Here is a 22,734-nt window from a genome sequence, read left to right as displayed (position 1 = left end):
ACGATACTTATTAGTCCAAAAACTTCTCTACGTTTCCGTATTATTCACCTGAACAGATGTTAGGAAGGAATATAAAATGGTCGCAGCGCAGATTGTCGGATAACGCTGGGAAAGATGTGATGTGGCCAAACTCCAACACTGCACATTGTCACTGCTCCTGGGCGTCACGTCACACAAGTTACATTGGCAGTTAGCCCGGCTTAGGCTAGCCGGATGCTAGCTTGACTTGAAGTCCTTGGTGCCCGTCGTTGTGCTCTTTGCCTCCAGCTACCACCGGGAAACATGACAGATAGATACAGTGAGATTGGTCTCTTCCAGCAAATACTTGGTTTGAATTTGGTGCCACGAAAAAACGGAACAAATCGAGGCAATGACACTTCACTCCGCGATTTCTCAGGTAGGCTAATGCTTAGCAGCTAGTTAGCTAGGTATCCTGTCTATCTCTGTTACATAAACACAACCAGACAGCCCGATATAAGTCCTAGTCTTGGTCTTTACATTTATTTTTTATTTTTTTTAATTAAGTGTGTGCGTGCAACGTGCTTCATTTTATGCAATTTTGTTACAATTGCAGCTACGTAGTGGCTAAGCTAGCTGTCACTGGGAATGCTGTGTGTGAGTTACTGTGAGCAACAGGTAGAAGAAGATGGAGCAGTGACTAGATAATAACACCTAACAGTATGTCTATCACATCAATATTTGTTCCACTGTCAGAAGAGTTTGTAGTTTTTAGGGTCACAACACTCCACAACTTGTTTAAGCTTACAGCCATTATGTGTGCGTAAGTAAGACTTTAGTGAAGCTTTGTCTTGCTTTACAGGATTAACTAAAGATTAGCACAGTACTGAGCTCCATTCTGTTTCACTGCTTTAGTATGTTTTCATTAGTTATGTTACTACAACAGACATGTAGGAGTCAATTAAAGTTAATGTTATGGTTTTAGTCACTTTAGTTGGGCCACAACATGTGATTCAATTCATGATTTTATGTACTTCTTACATCTCTCACTGAGACCCTGACACATTGCACTGTTTTAAAGACGTCTTCTCTCCTTAAAATTCAAATCCTCCTGCTCATTTTTACATTTACACTGTTGAATTAGATCTGTCAAAGTGAATGTGGTTCATATTAAGGTTGCAAAGGGGCAGAACGTTAATGCTAAATTTACTCAGGAACCTGAGTTTTGGTCATTTAAAATGATAAACTTTTCATGGTAATTGTTTATTGGGATTAACCAGAAATTGGGAGTAATTATAAATGGCCGTGGCTGCCACTCTATGCATAAGCGCCCCTCATTGGCCTGTTTAGGTCACGTGATAGGTGCACCATGTGACTTAAAGTTCCGTCATTTGTACTTTCGCTTGTGTTTATTTTTAGCTACCCCACTAACCCTTTTATTTTAGCCCTAACCCAGGACAAACCCTAAAATGTTTTTAAAAGTGGAATTTGCCGTGTTAAATTTGTTAAAATGAAAAAAATATATATGTCAAAGGTGGGATTCGAACCTACGGCAGCAGAAGGAAGAATCCTTGAGTCAGGCACCTAAGACCACTTTAGACCAAGTTAGCTTTTACCAGGGATGTTGAATAGAGTAGAGGAAAATACTTTTTAGCATTATCTAAAATATCAGCATCAGTTATTTAAAAGTTAATCTGTACTTCTATTTGATTCCAATAAATAGTTTCCACGAATCGTTTATATTTTTTTAATATTCTATAACATTCCTGACCTGGCAATAAGCCACACCCACTTCTTTACTTTTTGTAAGAAAGTGGGTTTGGTAATGCGGTCGTTTCTGCTCACTATCAGTGCCCGATCCTTAACGGGCCTGAATGTTTTGGATCCTTTCAATGCATGCGCAGAGTACTTCACTTCCTTCACTGTCAATCGTCACGACAGAGCTCCTGGGATGTGATATTTGAATGTAAACCGACCATACAATGTTTGTTAAATATTTTAATAGTGCACATGTAAATATGTGACTGTTTTTGTTGTTTGTAATTGTTCATTTAAAAAAAAAAAGACAACAAGGAAAAAACACCATTTAAGAAAAAAACGGATCAAAACACAATACACAACATTGACAATCAAAAACCAAATTAAATCGGAATTCACTCAAAACAACTATTTCTAATTATTTTCAAATGGCAGGGTTTCCACCTTTTAAATCGTACACGAACTGCCGTAAAATGGGCCGACCGGATGTAGATGCGTTTAGTGCATGCATTCAAAGGATCGGGCACTAACACATACTCCTCTGGTTCAAAAGAAACCGAGTCAATCAAAGCTGTACATAAAGAACGTAATATCTCCTGCGCCAGGCAGTGTCAAAACAAACATGGCGCCCATCACGGAGAGGCCGTTCAGCACTGTGCTCTGCTCTGTTTTAATTGCCTGTATTAAACATTGAATAATACAAGGAGATTAGGATGGAATCCAGGTTATAAAATTCCCATGTTTCCTGTGGAAATGACATTTTCAGCCCCTTTGCAACCCTAGTGGTGAGAAAAATCACTGAGACCCCAATACATATTTGTATTTGTGTAATACAGTACTGTTTAGTTGTATTTACATGAGCAGTATTATTGTTTATTTAGAATGAATCATCTAATGGTGTTTTTTAAATCCCAGCAGGGTTTAGTCATGGAAGCAACAGGTTAAGCAAGTCACTAGACCTTTATTTAATTTCAACACTTGACATGTTCTGAGGATGAAGATGAGAAAAACCTTCCTGTTAAGTTGTGTTTAAATTTGTACTGTAAAACAGTTGAACTGTGTGTAGTGCGTACATGGACTGTATAGCTGTGATTCTTAACAATAGACGTGTGTTTGTGCAGAGATGTGGTATGGAGTGTTCCTGTGGGCAGTTGTGTCCTCACTGGTCTTCCACCTGCCTACAGCGCTGCTCGCCCTCGCCACGCTGCGACAGCACAAGGTGGCTCGATATATGCCCATCGCCATCCTCCTCATGGGCATCCTGGGGCCACTGTTGGGTGGTGTCCTCACTAGTAAGACTTTTGCTTACATTAAGGGCCTGAACTACGAAGCTGGATAAGTATATCAAGGATATTTCTCCCCTTGCAACCTGACTGCGTGCACACTCGCATAAAAGGGGCGGAGTTTGCAGTGTCTGACCAATCAAACAAGGAGAATCTGCAGAGCAGCCTACATTACGTAGCATGGAGTAACAGACAATTACTCTTTAAAAGATGAAGAGTTCAAATTCACGATTCAGGCCTAAAGTAACACTGTTAGTGCAGGAAGGAAGATGCTGACACTGTCGGTGCGTAAAACAGTGAGATTATACAATATTAATTTATCGGATGATAAACAGACTGTTTCTATTCAGGTAGTCCTCCGCCATTTGTGGAAGTGTTTGGGAAATTGAGATTTTCTAAGAGAACTGATTGGTCAGAAGGCGGTCAGATCTTATCCAATAACAAAATCTGTTCCTGAGCAGGTTAGTCGTTCAGCATAAGTTACCATGGTGATTTACCCAGGTATAAAGATAACCAGCTTCATAGTGCAGCACACAATGAATAAATCCCAGAAATTAGCACAATAAAAGAAAATCCAGCATCAGAGTACAGGCCCTAAATTTGTATTTGTGGTTGTAATTAAAGCTGCTGGAGACAATAATTTTGTTTATCAGATAAAGACGTAGTGTAGGACACTTGATCAATAAATTGACAATCATTTCCTTGAAAAAAAAAAAGTTGTGAATGGTTGGAATTGCTGCTCAAAAGTTTGTTGTAATCTCGACTTTAAATACACTGACATTTTGGGCCTATGCTGCAACGCTAGATTACTTCTTATTGCGCTAAATTCCGGGATTTAATCAGTGTGCGCTGTCCTACGAAGCTCGCTAACGTCTTATGGAGCTAAATCACCATTCATTATAGGGCGACCGTGGCTCAGGTGGTAGAGGATCGTCTTCTGATCGAGAGGTTGGGGGTTCGATCCCAGTTCCTGACTATGTGTCAAAGTGTCCTTGGGCAAGACACTGAACCCTAAGTTGCCTGAACCCTAAGTTGCTCCCAGTGGTCAACTAGCGCCTTGCATGGCAGTGCTGTCCCACTGGTGTGTGAATGTGAGTGTGATTGGGTGAATGAGCTGATATGTAAAGCGCTTTGGGACTGCTTCAGTGTGGGGATAAAGCGCTATATAAATCTAGTCCATTTACCATTCATGGTAACTTAGGCTGAACGACTAACCTGGTCGGGACTGGGCTTTGTTTTTGTTCTGGCTAGGATCTGAGCGTGTGCTAAAGCCCCACCTCCTGACCAATCAGTTCTCTTAGAAAACGACCTGCCCATTGTTAGAAGATTCTGGTTGGTGAAGATCTGACAGCTGCATTTAGGATAAATACAATCCTTTAATTTACTGATGACATTCTTTAGGAAAGATATAGATTTATATCTGATGGACTGATCCACAGTGAGCTGATGAAGCCTGTGTGTCCGTATGCGCAGATGGGTTAAGTCATTCATTTATTCATTCATTCATACACTATAGTGAGGCTGACAGCATCAGCAGGAACATACTATAGTGAAACAATGTGCTATCTGAATAGAAAAACGCGTGTGCTGTATTAAAGTTTAACTGATCAGAGCGCTGTCTGTTTATCATTCAATGGAATATTATAAATAATCTCACACTTTTACGCATTAACAGTGTCAGCAGCTTCCTGCCTGAGTTCTTTCATTCCTGCCTTTTCTGTGACAACAGTGTTGTTTTTGGTCAAATTATGGATTTTAATTATTCATAATTTTAAACTTAAGGTTCACATCTAACCTGTATTGCACATTGCATTGTGGTATGTGGAGTCCTGTGGACAAATGCATAGAAGTCTTTTTACTTTATTCTTACTATGATTTATTATGTCAGTCCTAAAATCTCTACCAAAGTGACTTCCCAACACAACACTGGTGTTTTCATGAACTGAAAGTTGTGGTATAACAATGGTGGATGTTTATTTTGGCTTACATGGAAAGGACTGTTTGGTGGTGAGGTGATATCACAGGGAATACTGGAACACTATATACAGTATATATATATATATATATATATATATATATATATATGTCGCAATACTAGAACAAAATGGATTGCAATATGCAATATTCTTCTAAAAATGCCAATAAAAGTGTTTACATTGGAGATCAAAACAAACACAATCAGCAATTTCAATCTTTTGCATCTTTTTTTGAGAAAATTCACTTGAGTTTATTGATCAATGTGGCCTAATCTGTCTTTATCTGATAATAAAATTGTCATCTCCAGCAGCTTTAAATCAGATCAAGACCCTAATTTACTGATTTTCTACATTATGCTGTCATATTTCAGTTCTGTCAGAGCAGATAGCACAGCTTTAATGACTGTTGCTTTCTTGTTCCTCCAGGTGCAGCTATAGCAGGTGTTTACAAAGCTGCAGGGAAGACCATGATCTCACTGGAGGCTCTGATTTTTGGTGTTGGACAGTCTTTCTTTGTCCTCGTCATCTCCTTCTTCAGGATACTTGCCACACTTTAGCAGTAGTCTGGCCTCTGGGCCAGAACTAAGGCTGCTTGTCCTTAACACTGTACTGGAATGTAAACCAGTTTCCCCATTATGATGACAATTTCTGGTGATGTACCAGGGTTGACCCAACGACCACATGGAGAACCTGTTTATGCCTTTTACCACCTGTGGAATCTTTGACACATGGAATATTTTCTCTGTAGAACACTCATGCCCTTATGACCTGATGAAGGAATATGGACGATGTGACGATGGGATGAATTTTAATGCGTGTGTAGTCAAATAAATGCTCATTCAGCAATATTAGTCACCCTTGTGGTGCCGCGTACCATATTGTGATGATCCACACTGGTGGGCAGTGGCGTGTGCCCACAACCATGACTGAGCATCACAGTGTGACAAATTATCACTGACTAGTACCATTTACCGTACATGGTGTTGATATGTGAAGCAGTCTGTCATTAATATAAATTTGTGGCGTTGGTGACGTGTCGGTGTAATCCCAGCATTGGATGCTTCCCCTCACAGCAAACACACAGAGATGAACCGTTGGTTGTTGTCGTTCTAGACTGAAGACGGTTGAATGTGTGCATGATGACTTCCTGTTGATAGGCTTACAGTGAAGCTGCAGAATGACAAATATCTCAGGGTGTGTGCACTTTTTGTTCTGTGACAACACTGATGGCTTCAAAAACATGGTGTTTTTATGCAGGGCTTTAGCTTTTCCTCAAGTGACCTTAATTTATACCTTTTGACATCCAAAGTGCTGCGTTCCTTCAGGGCTAAATTCTTCTGACCCTGTGTTTTTCTGCTTCACCTTTTCATATTTAAGTCGTTCTGGTTTTTTTTTCTTTTTCTAGGTTTTACAAAAGAAAACAGTACTTTTTTTTTTTTTTTTTCTAAAGGAGTGGGTACACTTTACGCTTTTAGCAGCAGGATATTTTTAAAGGCGCTCTGTTGTCAAAGCTATGATTAAACTAAGTTAGAGCTTCTTTGATTCCCTCCTCCTCTGAATGCACTCATTTCTCCACTTTCAGAGTGTATACTGATTTGTCGATACTTCTTCATATTCAGTAACATTTTATATATATTGTGTAATTTAATAAAATGTTTGCAAAAATGTGTGCCTGTTTTATTTTATTTTTGTTCCTGTACTGAATGCAAATGTCTTAGCCATTAAACATGACTGAGCTGTGAAGAAGTTTGTTTCTGAACCAGTAGCTACTAAGTACAAACATTATTTCACTCTGTCAAAGACTTTGTTGTCTGGTCATTGTCTCTTGTGGTTTAAAAGGAGGCAGATTTCCCTCTAGAGCAGATATGGGCAGCTAGAAGCCCTCCAAAGGAAATGCAAGAATGACCCAAAATAAAAACACAAAATAACAATTCACAAGATTTCTTCAAAACTACACAAAATAACTACAAATGCATAACAGAATACAAACTGAGTGAAAAACATCTTACACCAGTGATTCCCCAGCAGAGGTATGCGTACCCCTAGGAGTACAGTAGCACATTGCAGGAGGTACTTGGAAACATTTATCAATTAATTTCAAAATAGGAAAACATTACTTGTTCCTTTTTATGATATTTTTGGGACACATTTGCCACAAATAGTACTATTGCTCAATAAAATACTGCATTGTATTTTATTCATACAGGACTATTTTATGCTGTAGATGCCATTTAATCAAATTTCTGACAATAATTTACAATGTGTCTCAATGCTTTCAATAATCTGTGCTGCTGGGTGGCAGAAAAAAAGGTTTATTTTTGTAAAATATTTGACTGAAGAACAAAGGCTCAACGTATATTGCCTTGATTCTGAGATTCAAACCTGTCTCAAAGTTTACTTTGAATATATATTGATACAAAAAAAAAATCACATCTTTGTTGAAGTCAAGAAGAAAATACATTTTAAAACTCAACTTTATGACTGCGGTTGGTGGCGGGTCCTGTGTGAATCAGACAGACCAGCAGGGGGCGGTAAAAGGCATCTGCGTGAGTAAAGAGAAGAAGAAACCCGGCAGTGTGAGCAGTGTTTTCCCTGTACAACAACAACTCTCCAAACACCCAGGAGCTCTAAGCTAATGTGTGAGAGCAAAGCCGTCCACAGAGGCCTGTGAGTGTCAAGCAACACCAGCATCCAGATGTGCACGTAGAGCTCAGGTAGGCCCTTTACTCTCACTCAACTTTGATAGACGTGTGAAGTTGTGCTAGCAGGTGTAGCTTTGATACAGCTGCTTCTCAGACCAGCTCCTGTTAACACACACACACGCACACACACACACACAGAGCTTTTAAAAAGCTTTCCTCGTTGAATGGCCATCAGTGTGCGCGTGCCTCCTCCATCCTGTGCGTGCGTGTGAAGCCCGCTGGGTGTTTGATGTGTACTTTATGGGTTTGTCCCTGTGTCCTTACTGAGGGAGGACGGTTCATGTCTGCATAGCAAACACTAAGTTCCTGTTGGTGACACACACACACACACACACACACACACACACACACACACACACACACACACACACACACGCACACACACACACACACACACACACACACACTGGTGATCCATACTCAAGTTACAAGTTACAAGTACAGGTACGTCATACATAAAATACTCAAGTTAAGTTAAATGTAGCTCAAATAGTAGTCAAAATACTAGTTACTTTCACCCCCTATGTACATTTTTTAGTAATTAATTTTGCCACGTGTCCCTTGCATACTGTAAACATCTCATGTGTGAACTTAAAAAGGAAGAGACCAAATCTTTCACTATTGGAACTTAGTTTGTTTTCCACAAAGATATCTGTGTAACATAAAAGGTTTGTCAAAATGTACAAATAATTTTTTTAAAAATAGAATAACACCAATGAATTCATTTCAAAATCACAAAAAAACACTGGTGCTGGTTATATAATTAGAATATCATGAAAAAGTTGATTTATTTCAGTAATTCCATTCAAAAAGTGAAACTTGTATAATGTATACATTCATTGCACACAGACTGACATATTTCAAGTGTTTATTTATTTTAATGTTGATGATTATAACTTATAACTGACAACTGATGAAAACCCCAAATTGAGTATCTCAGAAAATTAGAATATTGTGGAGAGGTTCAATATTGAAGACACCTGGTGCCCCACTCTAATCAGCTAATTAACTCAAAACACCTGAAAAGGCTTTTAAATGGTCTCCAGTCTAGTTCTGTAGGCTACACAATCATGGGGAAGACTGCTGACCTGACAGTTGTCCAAAAGACGACCATTGACACCTTGCACAAGGAGGGCCAGACACAAAAGGTCATTGTTAAAGAGGCTGACTGTTCACAGATCTGTGTCCAAGCACATTAATAGAGAGGTGAAGGGAATGAAAAGATGTGGTAGAAAAAGTGTACAAGCAATAGGGATAACCACGCCCTGGAGAGGATTGTGAAACAAAACCCATTCAAAAATGTGGAGGAGATTCAAAAAGACTGGACTGCAGCTGGAGTCAGTGCTTCAAGAATCACACCGCACAGACGTATGCAAGACATGGATTTCAGCTGTCGTATTCCTTGTGTCAAGCCACTCTTAAACAAGAGACAGCGTCAGAAGCGTCTCACCTGGACTAAAGACACAAAGGACCGGACTGCTGCTGAGTGGTCTAAAGTTATTTTCTCTGACGAAAGTAAGTTTTTCATGTCCTTTGGAAATCTAGGTCCCAAAGTCTGGAGGAAGAGAGGAGAGGCACAGAATCCACGTTGCTTGAGGTTGAGTGTAAAGTTTCCACAGTCAGTGATGGTTTGGGGTGCCATGTCATGTGCTGGTGTTGGTCCACTGTGTTTCCTTAGGTCCAAGGTCAAACGCAGCCATCTACCAGGATGTTTTAGAGCACTTTATGCTTCCTGCTGCTGACTAACTTTATGGAGATAGAGATTTCATTTTCCAACAGGACTTGGCACCTGCACACAGTGCCAAAGCTACCAGTACCTGGTTTAAGGACCATGGTAACCCTGTTGGCCAGCAAACTCACCTGACGTTAATGCCATAGAAAATCTATCTATAGGGTGTTGTGAAGAGGAAGATGCGAAACGCCAGACCCAACAATGAAGAGCTGAAGGCCACTATCAGAGTAACCTGGGCTCTCATAACACCTGAGCAGTGTCACAGACTGATCCACTCTATACCACGCCGCATTGCTGCAGTAATTCAGGCAAAAGGAGCCTCGACTAAGTATTGAGTGCTGTACATGCTCATACTTTATGTTCATACAGTTCATTTCTAAAAATATTTTTTCTTGTATCTGTCCTAAATAATATTCTAATTTTGTGAGATACTGAATTTAGGATTTTCATTAGTTGTCAGTTATAATCATTAAAATACAGTGGTTACAGAAAGTATTCAGACACCTTTACATTTTTCACTCTTTTATTGCAGCCATTTGCTAAAATCAAAAAAGTTAATTTTATTTCTTATTAATGTACACTCAGGACTCCATCTTGACAGAAAAAACAAATGTAGAAATTTTTACAAGTTTATTAAAAAAGAAAAACTGAAATATCACATGGTCATAATTCTTCAGACCCTTTGCTCAGTATTTAGTCGAAGCACCCTTTTGAGCTAGTACAGCCACGAGTCTTCTTGGGAATGATGCAACAAGTTTTTCACACCTGGATTTTGGGGGTCCTCTGCCATTCTTCCTTGCAGATCATCTCCAGTTCTGTCAGGTTGGATGGTGAACGTAGGTGGACAGCCATTTTCAGATCTCTCCAGAGGTGCTTAATTGGGTTTAGGTCAGGGCTCTGGCTGGGCCAGTCAAGAATGGTCACAGAGTTGTACCAAAGCCACTGCTTTGTTATTTTAGCTGTGTGCTTAGGGTCATTGTCTTGTTGGAAGGTGAACCTTCGGCCCAGTCTGAGTTCCTGAGCACTCTGGAAGAGGTTTTCTTCCAGGATATCTGTACTTGACCGCATTCATCTTTCCTTCAATTGCAACCAGTCATCCTGTCCCTGCAGTTGAAAAACGCCCCCATAGCATGATGCTGCCACCACCATGTTTCACTGTTGGGATTGTATTGAGCAGGTGATGACTAGTGCCTGGATTTCTCCACACATACCGCTTAGAATTATTGCCAAAAAGTTAAATCTTGGTCTCATCAGACCAGAGAATCTTATTTCTCATAGTCTGGGAGTCCTTCATTTGTTTTTTGGCAAACTCTATGCAGGCTTTCATCTTGTCTTGCACTGAGTAGAGGCTTCCGCCAGGCCACTCTGCCGTAAAGCCTTGACTGGTAGAGGCTGCAGTGATATTTGACTTTGTAAAACTATCTTTCTGCTGCATCAGCCACAGCAATCTTCTTTACCTCTCTCACGATTGCTCAGTTTGGCTGGACGGCCAGGTCTAGGAAGAGTTCTGGTCATCCCAAACTTCTTCAATTTAAGGATGATGGAGGCCACTGTGCTCTTAGGAACATTGAGTGCTGCAGATATTCTTTTGTAAACTTGGTCAGATCTGTGCTTTGCCACAATTCTGTCTCTGAGCTCCTTGGGTAGTTCCTTCAACCTCATGATTCTTATTTGCTCTGACATGCACTGTGAGCTGTAAGGTCTTATATAGACAGGTGTGTGCCTTTCCTGATCAAGTCCAATCAGTTTAATTAAACACAGCTGGTCTCCAATGAAGGAGCAGAACCATCTCAAGGAGGATCAGAAGAAATGGACAGCATGCGAGTTAAATGTGTCTGAATACAAAGCAAAGGGTCTGAATACTTATGACCATGTCATATTTCAGTTTTGTTTTTATTTTTTTTAATACATTTGCAAAAAATGTCTACATTTCTGTTTTTTCTGTCAAGATGAGGTGCTGAGTTTACATTAAATAGAAATAAAATGAACTTTTTTGATTTTAGCAAATGACTGCAAAGAGTGAAAAATTTAAAGAGGCCTGAATACTTTCCGTACCCACTGTAGATCAGTCTGTGTGTAATGAATTAATATAATATACAAGTTTCACTTTTTGAATGGGATTACTCAGTTAAATACATTTTTTTCATGATATTCTAATTATGACCAGCACCTGTACATTTGTGAACTCTAAAAAACCTGTTTCGGCACGGTGCATTACGCTTAATCTGATTGGTCGGCTTTGATGTGATGCATTAAATTGTCTGGTCAATTTATTTTTGTAGTTTCACAATGTCCATTGATCATTTCAAAACAAAAAATAACAATTTATTCAGTAACGGTTGGGTGTATAATTGTAACAAATTGCTTCTTTTATAACCTACTGAAGTACCAGTAAAAATACTCAAAAAAGTACAACTACCCATAAAAGCTACTTAATTGCAGTAACGTAAGTACTTTTAATCCTTAATTTCACCTCTGGTTCCTGGAACTTTTGGTTCAGGGCTAGTTCCCAGATCTAAATTTACAGTGGTCTGTAGATGCCTGCTTTTCCATTTTTTTTGAAATTCATAAACTGTTAGGCATTCGTGAACGAATACTAAGGGTGTCCATGTCCGATATTGATATCAGAAAGCGGTTCGATAGCGGCAAAGAAAATCATCGGATTATATCGGCCTGTATCGTAAATCTCAGATAGAAGCACTCAGATACAAGCAGTCCATTCAAGTCTGCGCTCCAGCACTTCTATCCAGTAGGTTTTATTTTTATACTATGCAGTTGTGCAATATTTTCATGTTTAAGTTAAACCAGTTGTTATTTGTTTGTTTTTAATGGATTTATGGATGTTATTTTTCTGTCTCCTAATTTATTTATTTTTGTTCAATTGTGGAATATTCTTATGTTTATGGTTAAAATGTATGCTACCATTGTTGATAATAAACGGGTGAGAAAAAAAACATCCTTGTGAGGACTATGGAAAGATATGACGAGCGATAAAAGATGGAGAACAAAAGAGGAAAAAAATAGATAATAATAATAAATGAATATAAATATCTATATACAGTGTTGGGTAGTAACTGAACACGTATTCAGAATACGTATTTCGAACACTCATTCCGGGGAACTGCATTCAGGTACAGTTATTCTTTTGTCAATTTCTTGATATCAAAGGAACACATCAAAGCACTGTCATCAAATTTCAGTTTCATAACCGTGACATGAAAAAAAAAAAAGGGTCAATCCAGCCGAGGAAAAGTTTAGCTCCATTTTTTTTTGGGATGTGGGCATTTGCAATGTGCTTTCTTTTTTTTTTTGCATTCCACATTAGTGGTAAATGAGTTTGTAGCAAGTGTGGCCTAAACATTTTCTTATCTACATTCAAGACTATTGTAAAATCCCACACTACAAAATATGCAATGAAAGTATATGTGATTCATGCTGCTATCGTACCAGATCGATCAACGGATCGACAAACACTCAAGGTAGAAATATTGGTATCGTATCAGAAGTGAAAAAGTTTGAAGGGTACACTACCAAGAATAAAACTATACTGATCTAACTAAAGGCCAGCTTAGTATGCACTGGAGCTCAGATATAAAAAGGGAGATACAGTAGGTAGGACTACGCAGAATTCATGTTCTGAAATGGATAAAGCTATCTGAACTGTTTTTTTTTTTAAATTTATTTTAAATGGCCCCCAAAATGACACGATAATACCTCACATCTATAGTTTTGGAAAATGTTTGTTCTTTATAACCTTCAGATCCTCATTTGTGCTTTGTGTTTCTGGGAACGGTGTCAGGAGATGTGTGCGCACACAGGGCGTGGGCAGGAGGGGACGTGAAGACATCTACCGGTAATTAGTTCCTTCCATTCGGACTTAATGGTATGGGTTGGTCAGTGCTCTGGGAAAACTTCAGTGGTCAAAGTAGGCGCTATATAAATCAAGTCCATTTGTAATTGATTTCCGTGACCGTTCTTGCACTTGCTGATGATGTTGATATTTGGACACAATGCAATTAAGGATGGGAGAGGGAAAAAAAATTGATGTTACGATTTATCGCAATTTTTTTATATGCCAATTTTAATAATCAATTCTGCTTCCCAGCATCAAATTGGGTGGCGATAATGTACCAACAAGTGAGTACAAACATGAGGAAGACTTCACGAAGAAGAGTTGCAGCAGCTGGCACTTCCCTTTAGCAAAGAAAGTGTCTAGAGATACGTTAGCTCCCGGGAATATGGCTATGTTTCCGGACCTTTTCTACACAAGCGTAATGTGCCTGTGTTTTCACCGTGTCGGGATGGCTAAGTGATATAAGGTGCCGCACAGTTGTTTACCTCCTTTCTGATGGAGGTTTGATTTTATTTATTTCAGCATAAATAATAATAAATCACTGAATAAATAATGATAAATCAGTGAATGAGTGAATATGATGTGCATTGTTTTTTGAAACTGACATATTTCTAGAAGTTTAGGATTCAACATGTGTTTGGATAAGGAAAAAATTGTAATAATCGTCACTGTAGAATTGTAATGCTTGTAAAAGCAGAATCGCAATTTAAATCGAATTGGCACCCAGGAATCGGGATTAAAATAGAATCGGGACAAAGGGTATTGTCCCAGCTCTGGTTGTGTAGATAAATAAATCAAAGCTGTTTCATTCACAGACATGTCAAAGGTTGGAGTAGCAGCTCAAAAGTTAGTTTTTTCCCTCCACTGTAAACACTCTTAGTTATTTGAAAAGTTATGTGCATTGCATTGTGGGATGTGGAGTCCCGTAGATAGATGTCTAGAAGTGTCTTTACTTCTTTCTTACTGTGATTTCTGTTTTTGTCCTCCAGTAGTCTGCCAAATAAATAAAGTTGAATTGAATTGAACCCAAGCACCGCTACCAAGCACCCCCACCCCCACGCCGACCCGAGACACCCCCAAACCCCAGCACAGCCCGGAGTCGCTGATATCTTATCGGTATCGGCCAATACTCAAGGCTGCGCTATTGGTATGGTATCGGAAGTGAAAAAGTTGTATCGGGATATACCCAATCTAAGACTACTTTTTCAACAACGTCAGTAAGAGTGTTTACAGTGGAGATCAAAACAAACTTTTAAACAGCAATTCCAACCTTTTCCATCTGTTTGTGAGTGAATGATCTTTGATTCATTGATCTCTAAGGCCTACACTATGTCTACAGGTATATCTGATATCGCCCTGTACAGCTATCAGAAATACTTTTTTATGATGTACTTAGACCGAGTTCAGAAAATATCAGCGGCAAGTCATATCTGTATTTGTTAATACGTAATAAGTTGTTTCCGTATACGATCAGAGTGGGAACACAGGGCGTAACTATGTTTCAGGTAAACTAACTCATTTCTCAAACTTATGGCAAAGCAGTGCACTGGGATATTTGTCTGACTCTGCATATCATCATATCACCATATTTAGATGTTACTGCATTGCAGCTTTGGGTTAAGCAAAGGAAATCCCACACGCTACTATAGACTGCTGTGTGTACGCTACTATAGACTGCTGTGTGTGAGCTCACGGCTCCCACTGCACAGTAAACAGGTGCCGCTATGGACCTTTGGCCCTGGTAGGATGCTGCTGTTTCCTCAGAGACTGGTGTAGTGCTGACACTGGGTGGCAGCGTCTGCTCACATTACATGGTAAAAACTACACATTTATTTATTCTTTCTTGAAAATATCCCTGACTGAATGTCAGATTATGGCACACATTGACTAACCTTTGTTACAGTGGTCACTGGTTACCATTAGCAGAATGAGTGTTGGGCCATAACTGGGATCTAATAAATATGAAATGTACGAAGTGTGCTGTAAACTTCCATTGCCAGTGGTTTGTATTTTAAGCAGCTTTAAAAAAATAAATAAATAAATTGTTGCCCTTCTGCTTTTGAAGAGTTTGTTGCAGCAAGACACTTAGTTTTTCTGTGTTTTATTAAGCTCAAGTAGACAGAAATGTGTTTCGTAATCAACATGTTGGTTGGTGGTGAGATAGCAGAGGTGAAAGTAACTAGTAACTTTTACTTTGAGTACTATTTAATTGAGCTACTTTTTACCTGTACTTGAGTATTTTATGTACTGTATGACCTACTTGTACTTGAGTACAATTTCAATCAAGTAACAGTACTTCTATTTGAGTAGGATATAGCAGCACCTCTGTGAAATAGTGATGATAATTCCAATTGAATAGGGTCCCAGACGCTAACAGACTCGTCTGCTAGGCCGGTGATGTTGTGGGGGTAAAACTGGACTTTCTGACAGTGGTTACAGAGAGGAGGCCATCTTGGTCAATGAGTCCCACCCATTCCATGATGTGCTGGTCAGACATAAGCACCTTCAGCACCAGGCTGATCCCACCACGGTGCTCCACAGAACGCCACAGGAAATCATTTTTGCCTGGTGGCGATCAAACTCTACAATTCATCACTGTAACTAGGGATGTCCCGATGCAACTTTTTCACTTCTGAGACAATACCGATTTTGCAATTTTGCATATTGGCCGATATTGATCCGATGCAATATCCGCATGAATCATACGTACTTTTGTAACTTATTTTGTAGTGTGGAATGTTAGAAATGCTTGATTATTTAAAAAACATACCCATTTATTATAAACCAATGGATTACATATAATTAACCTTTTAGAATAAGAATATTATATGATTGAATAAAATAAATTAAAAAATAAAATAGAAGATATTGAAAATCAATATCGGATCGGGACACCTCTAACTGTAACCTCACAGCTTTGATTGTTGTATATATTTGTAATATTATTTATCTTGTTTTATTTTTTCCTACTGTAATGTGTGCATTTGTATTTAATCCTTATTTAATTAATTAATAGTTTTTTACTTAATTATGTACATCTTTCTTTAATGTTTATTCTTTTCATTTGTAATATTTCTCGAGTGGCTGTAACGCAGGTAATTTCCCCCTGAGATAAATAAATTACTTCTGATTCTGAACTTGGCATCATTGCATTGTTTGATCTGTGTTTGTGTTTTATAGGTGCAGAAAGTGGATCCTTACCTGCTGTTCATTGGTGTGTGTGTGTGGCCACATTAAATCCTTGAGAGCGTGCCAGTACACCATGTCCAAGTATTACTGGATGCTTCGACGAAGTCCATCGTTGTGCTGCATCCTCTGTCTATTATTGCTGTTACTGGCCAACTCCTCCCAAAGTGTAACAAAAAAGGTTCTCCCTGATCCACCGGATCGCCTCCTCCAGGCCAACTGTTCCTCCTCATGTGAGTATGAAGCTTAAATGTGATAACAGTGATTTATCAACCACAGATAAGCACTACTAGTACTATAATTTGAATTACATGTGCTCAACTTTGGTTTACTATTAAAGCAAAAAGTTTCACTGGCATCACTAGTAAGCATTGGTGTATATGCTACTGAGGGGGCGGCATTGGCTCTAAAAAATGATGGTTTAATCTCTCTTACTTCACTTGCATTATGTCTACTAGTACTACTAGTGAATCTTTGGCTTTACTCATAGACTAGAAATAGTGAGAGACCTCACTAGTAAAGCAAAATTGTTTACTAGTAGACAATTATGTGTGACTGTACTAGTAAACTAAAGGACTTCCTAAATGAGCTGAAAATCAAAGCAAAGCTTCTGCAGCTTCATCTTCTGCTCTCCAACAGGCTGATTCATCAATGTAACAACCATCACAAAGAGTCTGAATATGAACCAACGGCTCCCTTTAGGCTGGGATACACTGTGTGATTTTTTTCAATCGTACTCAGCTCCAGCTCAAACTGTGCGACTCAAGAGTCTGACGGACCGATATTCTGACACGATCTGACTGCTCACACTATGCGTTCATACACAACACGTTGGGGTCTCGTTTCCGTAAATGCAACATACAAATTAGAAGAAGAACTCTGAAGGGTCGTCATTAAAACAGAAGAAGAACCCGGAAGTGGAGAGACACTCGGAAATCTCAGCAAAAAGAGCTTTAAAAAAGAAAGACGGCGATGTGATGGACCAAGAGCTGGCTGGACAGATGTGGGCAGTACAGTTCGTCAATTTTACAGCGGTCCTATGGTGTTAACACATGTGCAGTGTGAGATTTTAAGGTAAGCCGGTCTGTAGCACTGCTTCAACAGAGCTACACTCACGAGGAACGATTTCAAACGTGTTTGATTTCCTTACGCCCATACGATTGCTGATTGGGAGCTGGTCGTGAGGTGTTAATCACTTCTCGTGACCCCATGTATACTACACGATGCACGACACGCGTTCCGATCCCAAAAATAGAGGCACAGGTCAAAAATCGGCTCAAAGTGTGCCAAAAAATTGCACAGTGTATGCCTGCCTTTAGATCAGCGCCTGTGTGACACTAATGAGCTGCTCTTGTTAAAGGATGTGCAATACAATCTGCTAGTCTTTGCTAACGTAATGTAGCATAACTGTTCAATTAGGGATGCACCGAATATTCGGTGGCCGAATATTGCAAAAAAAAGCCACATTTGGCCTTCGGTTTAGTGAGTTAAAAGCAAGGCCGAATAGTAGCGTGTGACGCAATCAAACAACGTGCAATGATTTTGAGTCGGAAAAGTGTGTGCGTGTTGCTGCAGGAGTACAGCAGCAGCTCCTCCTTTCCCCATGCAAACACAACCAGACTCTCTCCTTACCGCTCTCCGTCCTCCGTTAGAAGTCCAATTCCATAACAAAGTCCGTTGTTAGCGCTGTGACCCACGAATCCGTAAACATCCCCATCGTTTCCTCTTGGGTCTTGCTGCACAGGCTGGTGTAGCATTAGCACGGAGTGCTAACAGCTGATGTGTGCAAACAATGGGTCTGTGGCTTCAAGCAGTGACTCCCAACACGATCGACAGCAGAAAAAGTAGTGCAGTTTGTATTTACATATATGGCGATAAAGAATAATATATTTTCTATATTAAACCACAGTGTTTGTTTTAGCTGTTAGATAGTTGGAGAGGGAGGAGCTCACATTCTAGGAGGCGTTAGGTGACGTCACCTGCCAACATGGGCAAAATCCAAGTCGCCCATTTTGAGCTGACTTTTTACAAAATGTTGAATAAAACTTTGAATCTGACAGATCACCAATGTCCTGTGGGGTTCCTCAGGGCTCTGTTCTTGGACCCCTTCTGTTTAGCCTTTATATGCTTCCTTTAGGACAAATTCTACAGAAGTGTAAGGTTGATTATCAGAGCTACGCAGATGACACACAACTATATCTATCACTGAACCCAAATGACTATGGTACCATTGAGGTGTTGTGTGACTGCTTAGAAAAAGTAAACTGCTGGATGAGTGAAAACTTCCTTCAACTAAACCATGACAAGATGGAGGTGATTGTCTTTGGTAACAAGGAAAAGAGGACTGCTGTCAGCAAGTATCTTGAGTCTCGATCTTTAAAAGCTAAAGACCAAGTCAAAAACCTTGGTGTTCTTACATTCAGCAGTCAGATCAAATCTATGAGAAAAACAGCCTTCTACCACCTAAAGAACATCTCCAGAGTGAAAGGTTTAATGGCTCAGAAAGATCAGGAGAAACTGGTCCATGCTTTTATATCCAGCAGACTGGACTATTGTAATAGTCTTCTGACAGGAATCCCCCAAAAGAGCATCAAACAGCTACAGCTGGTTCAGAACGCTGCAGCTCGGGTCTTAACCAGAACAAAGAGGTCAGAGCACATTACTCCAATTTTAAAGTCTTTACACTGGCTCCCAGTCAGCCTCAGAATAGACTTTAAAGTTCTGCTGCTGGTGTATAAATCTGTGAATGGGTTTGGTCCAGAATACATCAGTGACATGTTAGTCAGGTATGAACCCAGCAGGTCTCTCAGATCTATGGACACAGGTCAGATAGTGGAGCCCAGAGCTCACAGTAAACATGGTGATGCTGCTTTTAGTTGTTATGCTGCAAAGAAGTGGAACAAACTACCAGCAGAGCTGAAGTCAGCAGCCAATGTGAACATTTTTAAATCAAAGTTAAAGGCACTTTTATTTCTCTACTGTGATTGATTTGAGAGAGAGATTTTTGGTCATGTTGTTGATGTAATGTTTGTTGATGATTTGAATTGATTTTACTGATTATTTTAAATGTTCTTATAGATTTTAAACAATTGAATGTTTTATCATGTAAAGCACATTGAGTTGCCTCGTGTATGAAATGCGCTATACAAATAAATTGCCTTTCTTCTCAGAACAGCATGTAAAGCTCAGTTAGATGGTTCAGTAAGTGCGTCCTAACCCAGACCTTCCCCATAACAAGCTACACTACAGAACTCACTCACACGTGCTGTCCCTTACAGGTGAAAAAGCCAAAAGTGACACACATTGTGCAGCTGTTTGTTAGTAAATGAGCCTTTGTAACATTTTGCATCAACAAATTTAACCCAGAATTGTCTTTCTGCTCAGACTTCATTTGAAATAAAATGATCAAGATTTATATTTTATATCACCATTTTGAGAAAATTTATTGAGAAATGAGTTTTGGTCCATATTATTCTAGTAGGAATGTTCACAGCATTTCAATGTCAACAAAGGTAGGTCTACCATATTCTAATCACATAATCAGATTTAGTAAGTGGTTGACAGGTGGTTTTAGATTTCCTGTACACTTTACACTGGAGCTTGGTTGGGGGATTGGTCACCCACATTTTATTGTATCAATGATCTGTTTGCATTATCACTACATGCTGTAAAATCACTTTACTGCTGTAATTATTTTGCTGTAGGCTACTTAAGGGTTCAAGTTAATTAATTACTATATGATCATGGTCCAAAGCAACATCAAATGCAGTTATTTTCGTCAAGGGACATGAAACTCATGTTGCTGGTTGGCTCCTGTTGGAATAGATTATTATTCATGGTTTCCTTTTCTGTTTAATACTATAATTATATGTCTTTATACTCAATAATCCTGTTAATAAAATACATTCTCAATCAGGCCAACCTTTTTCGAAGCCCCACAGGACAAGGACAAACAGTTTTAGAACATCTAATATATACTTAATCTAAATCTAACAATAACAACCATGTACGTAAGCAATGATATAAATAACCAAGACACTCATATTAACACTAAAATGTCAGTTTGACCCAAAAGGCACAAAATCTAAATCATTAACAAATAAGAATAATTCTATTTTAAATACTAAACTTAATACACATTAAACAAAGCACGTTCATTTACCTAAATAGATCAAATAAACAGACACCATAGACACTAAATGATAAATAATATTAAGGAATAAATCAATAATCTTGTACATAATTTGTATGGCTTTAAATCAACAGTAAAATATATTCTTTGTGCATGTCTTTATCTTTGATGAGCTCATGTTTGACCTTGACAATCACAAATGTCTTGCGTATCATAACAAAAGAAGACACATGCAGCCTGCATGTTCCATCCGAAGGAGGAGAAACACTAGATTACATAGAATAAAAATGCTAAGAAATCTACGTTCGGGGCCCAGGGAGTGAGCAGACCCAGCTGTGCTTTAGATGAGTGCCTGTTCTTCTATTGACTTGATATTGTTGTTGATTCGTTTTCTGTTCATCTCTAATAGATTGATTGATTGATTCAGCAAAGCAAAACCTCTGACTATGTCTCTCTGTATGCAATCTGAGGTATTGAACACAAGAGTTAGCTCAAAAACTCGTAACACTCCCCACACCGCGCGCGAAGTGGGCCGGACTGTCAATGAGTCCCGGGCTTTGTCCTGAGTTGTGGTTGTTGCTTATCAGTGGAACGGTGCTTCTGTGTCTTTGATCTACTTGTTGATTGTGTTTTGTCATCCAGGTAATGAGAGCGACGTCCCAACGCAGAAAGTGTCCAAGTCCTCCTCCAGTAATGGGACAGCTGCTACGGTGCAGGAGGACAGCACGCCTGTGCCAGGGCTCAATGGCAGTAATAAGATTGTCACAACCCAGGCCCAGACCTCCCCTAACTCCTCCTCCTCCCTTACCCCCTCTGTCACTTTGAACACCAACAGTACTAAAGCACCTTCCACCCAACCTTCAAAAAATCCCAATGCATCCATTCCGTTAACGGCATCACCTACCAGTGTACCAGCTCTCAAACCATCAACCCATCCAACATCAGCAGAAGCATTCAGCAAATCTGTTCCTACCACAGCCCCGAGGAGTCGGCCTTCACTCACTGCATATTTGAACAAGAGTCACACCACAGCCACAGCGTCTACAGTCACGACTCCACTGGGTTCAGTTTCTACCACATCTAAATCACAAGCTACAACAACAAGAGAAGCCCCAAAACCTCCATCAACAACGGACACAGGTAGACCTGAAACCACAGGGTCATCAGCAGTGCAACCTGTACACACTACCACTGTATCTCCAGCACCTGCTAGCAGAGCTGCAGATGTTGCTTCCACTCCCGGTGATGACAGGGAGCCCATCGCCACGGTGACCAGGGTTTCTCTGGTGGAGGCTGCAGGCGTGGCTCTGAGCAGACAGCTGGTGGACACGGCGTCTTTACTGGCTGTGCTCCTCTTTGGTCTGCTCTTCTTCCTGGTCACAGTGGCTGTGTTCACCACACAGGCCTATGAGAGCTACAGGAGGAAGGACTACACTCAGGTGGACTACCTAATCAATGGCATGTACTCAGACTCTGGGGTGTGAGAGGTCAGTAGGCTTTCATCTGTCGGTGCTTCTGAGGTGAGGACTTCTGACAGGATTCAGATGGATCTACAGACCCACCCCCAGTTTTCCTCACACAAATCCAGACCTTTTTTTCTCTCCTGTCGCATTTCAAATTTAATGTGCCAATGTTGATTTCAGATATTAATACATGCAGCCTGTGTATCACTGTTGCCTCAACTGAGATGTATTGCTGCTTGGTAATGGTAACTAAGCCTACCCAGGCTGTGGGAATATCCTACCATAGAAAACTTGTCTGTCATTTCAATATTTTTCAATCTATGCAGAGTGAATGATGTGTAGCACAGCATATGGCTGTTGCTGCAATGGTCCTTAATTGTTCCATTTGCTGTGTGAGACACCACCTCAGTCAGTTTCCATTGTATTTGACTTTGGTTGATGCTTCACAACAAAGTGCAAGGAAAAATAATGCCTGAGCTTAAATACAGGTAATCCCTGTGGACAGTTGTGTAAACATATGTTGATTTATGTTTTTTGCACTTTTGCACCATAAGGAAAATGTGGTGTGTTCTTGGAGTTTAGAAAGGTTCACGTTCAGCTTCATTGGGATGGGGGGGGGGGATCTATGTGTCTACAGATTAATTTTTGTCCTCTACAATGTTAACCAGCGATGAGGCCGTCATCACAGCAC

The 22,734-nt window shown here is 39.7% G+C and overlaps 2 protein-coding genes across 3 annotated transcripts; both read left to right on the top strand.

Annotated features, from left to right (window-relative positions):
* The first annotated feature begins 24 nt into the window (after window positions 1–24).
* On the top strand, window positions 25–6,512 carry tmem170a (transmembrane protein 170A). The gene is made up of 3 exons (XM_028449817.1): window positions 25–397; window positions 2,838–3,008; window positions 5,402–6,512. Exons 1-3 carry the CDS (start codon window positions 283–285, stop codon window positions 5,530–5,532), a joined length of 417 nt encoding a protein of 138 aa, XP_028305618.1. The 5' UTR covers window positions 25–282; the 3' UTR covers window positions 5,533–6,512.
* A 1,026-nt stretch (window positions 6,513–7,538) lies between these two features.
* Window positions 7,539–22,614, top strand: c6h11orf24 (chromosome 6 C11orf24 homolog). 2 transcript variants are annotated; one of them, XM_028450328.1, is made up of 4 exons: window positions 7,539–7,689; window positions 13,209–13,262; window positions 16,443–16,681; window positions 21,223–22,614. In XM_028450328.1, exons 3-4 carry the CDS (start codon window positions 16,525–16,527, stop codon window positions 22,062–22,064), a joined length of 999 nt encoding a protein of 332 aa, XP_028306129.1. In that variant the 5' UTR covers window positions 7,539–7,689; window positions 13,209–13,262; window positions 16,443–16,524; the 3' UTR covers window positions 22,065–22,614. The 2 variants fall into 2 exon arrangements, with proteins under 2 accessions (XP_028306129.1, XP_028306128.1); XM_028450327.1 differs by lacking the exon at window positions 13,209–13,262.
* Window positions 22,615–22,734: the final 120 nt, after the last annotated feature.

Source organism: Gouania willdenowi, chromosome 6, assembly GCF_900634775.1.
Source record: "Gouania willdenowi chromosome 6, fGouWil2.1, whole genome shotgun sequence".
Taxonomy (NCBI): domain Eukaryota; kingdom Metazoa; phylum Chordata; class Actinopteri; order Blenniiformes; family Gobiesocidae; genus Gouania; species Gouania willdenowi.
The sequence above is the reverse complement of the archived record's forward strand: the minus strand, read 5'-3'. Positions and strand labels throughout refer to the sequence as shown.

Excerpts from the sequence above, each read along its gene's own strand:
- tmem170a (XM_028449817.1), top strand. The coding sequence starts at position 283 with ATGACAGATAGATACAGTGAGATTGGTCTCTTCCAGCAAATACTTGGT. Across the intron at positions 398-2,837 it reads TTCACTCCGCGATTTCTCAG|AGATGTGGTATGGAGTGTTC; the intron begins GTAGGCTAATGC and ends GTGTTTGTGCAG. Across the intron at positions 3,009-5,401 it reads GTTGGGTGGTGTCCTCACTA|GTGCAGCTATAGCAGGTGTT; the intron begins GTAAGACTTTTG and ends TTGTTCCTCCAG.
- c6h11orf24 (XM_028450327.1), top strand. The coding sequence starts at position 16,525 with ATGTCCAAGTATTACTGGATGCTTCGACGAAGTCCATCGTTGTGCTGC. Across the intron at positions 16,682-21,222 it reads GGCCAACTGTTCCTCCTCAT|GTAATGAGAGCGACGTCCCA; the intron begins GTGAGTATGAAG and ends TTTGTCATCCAG.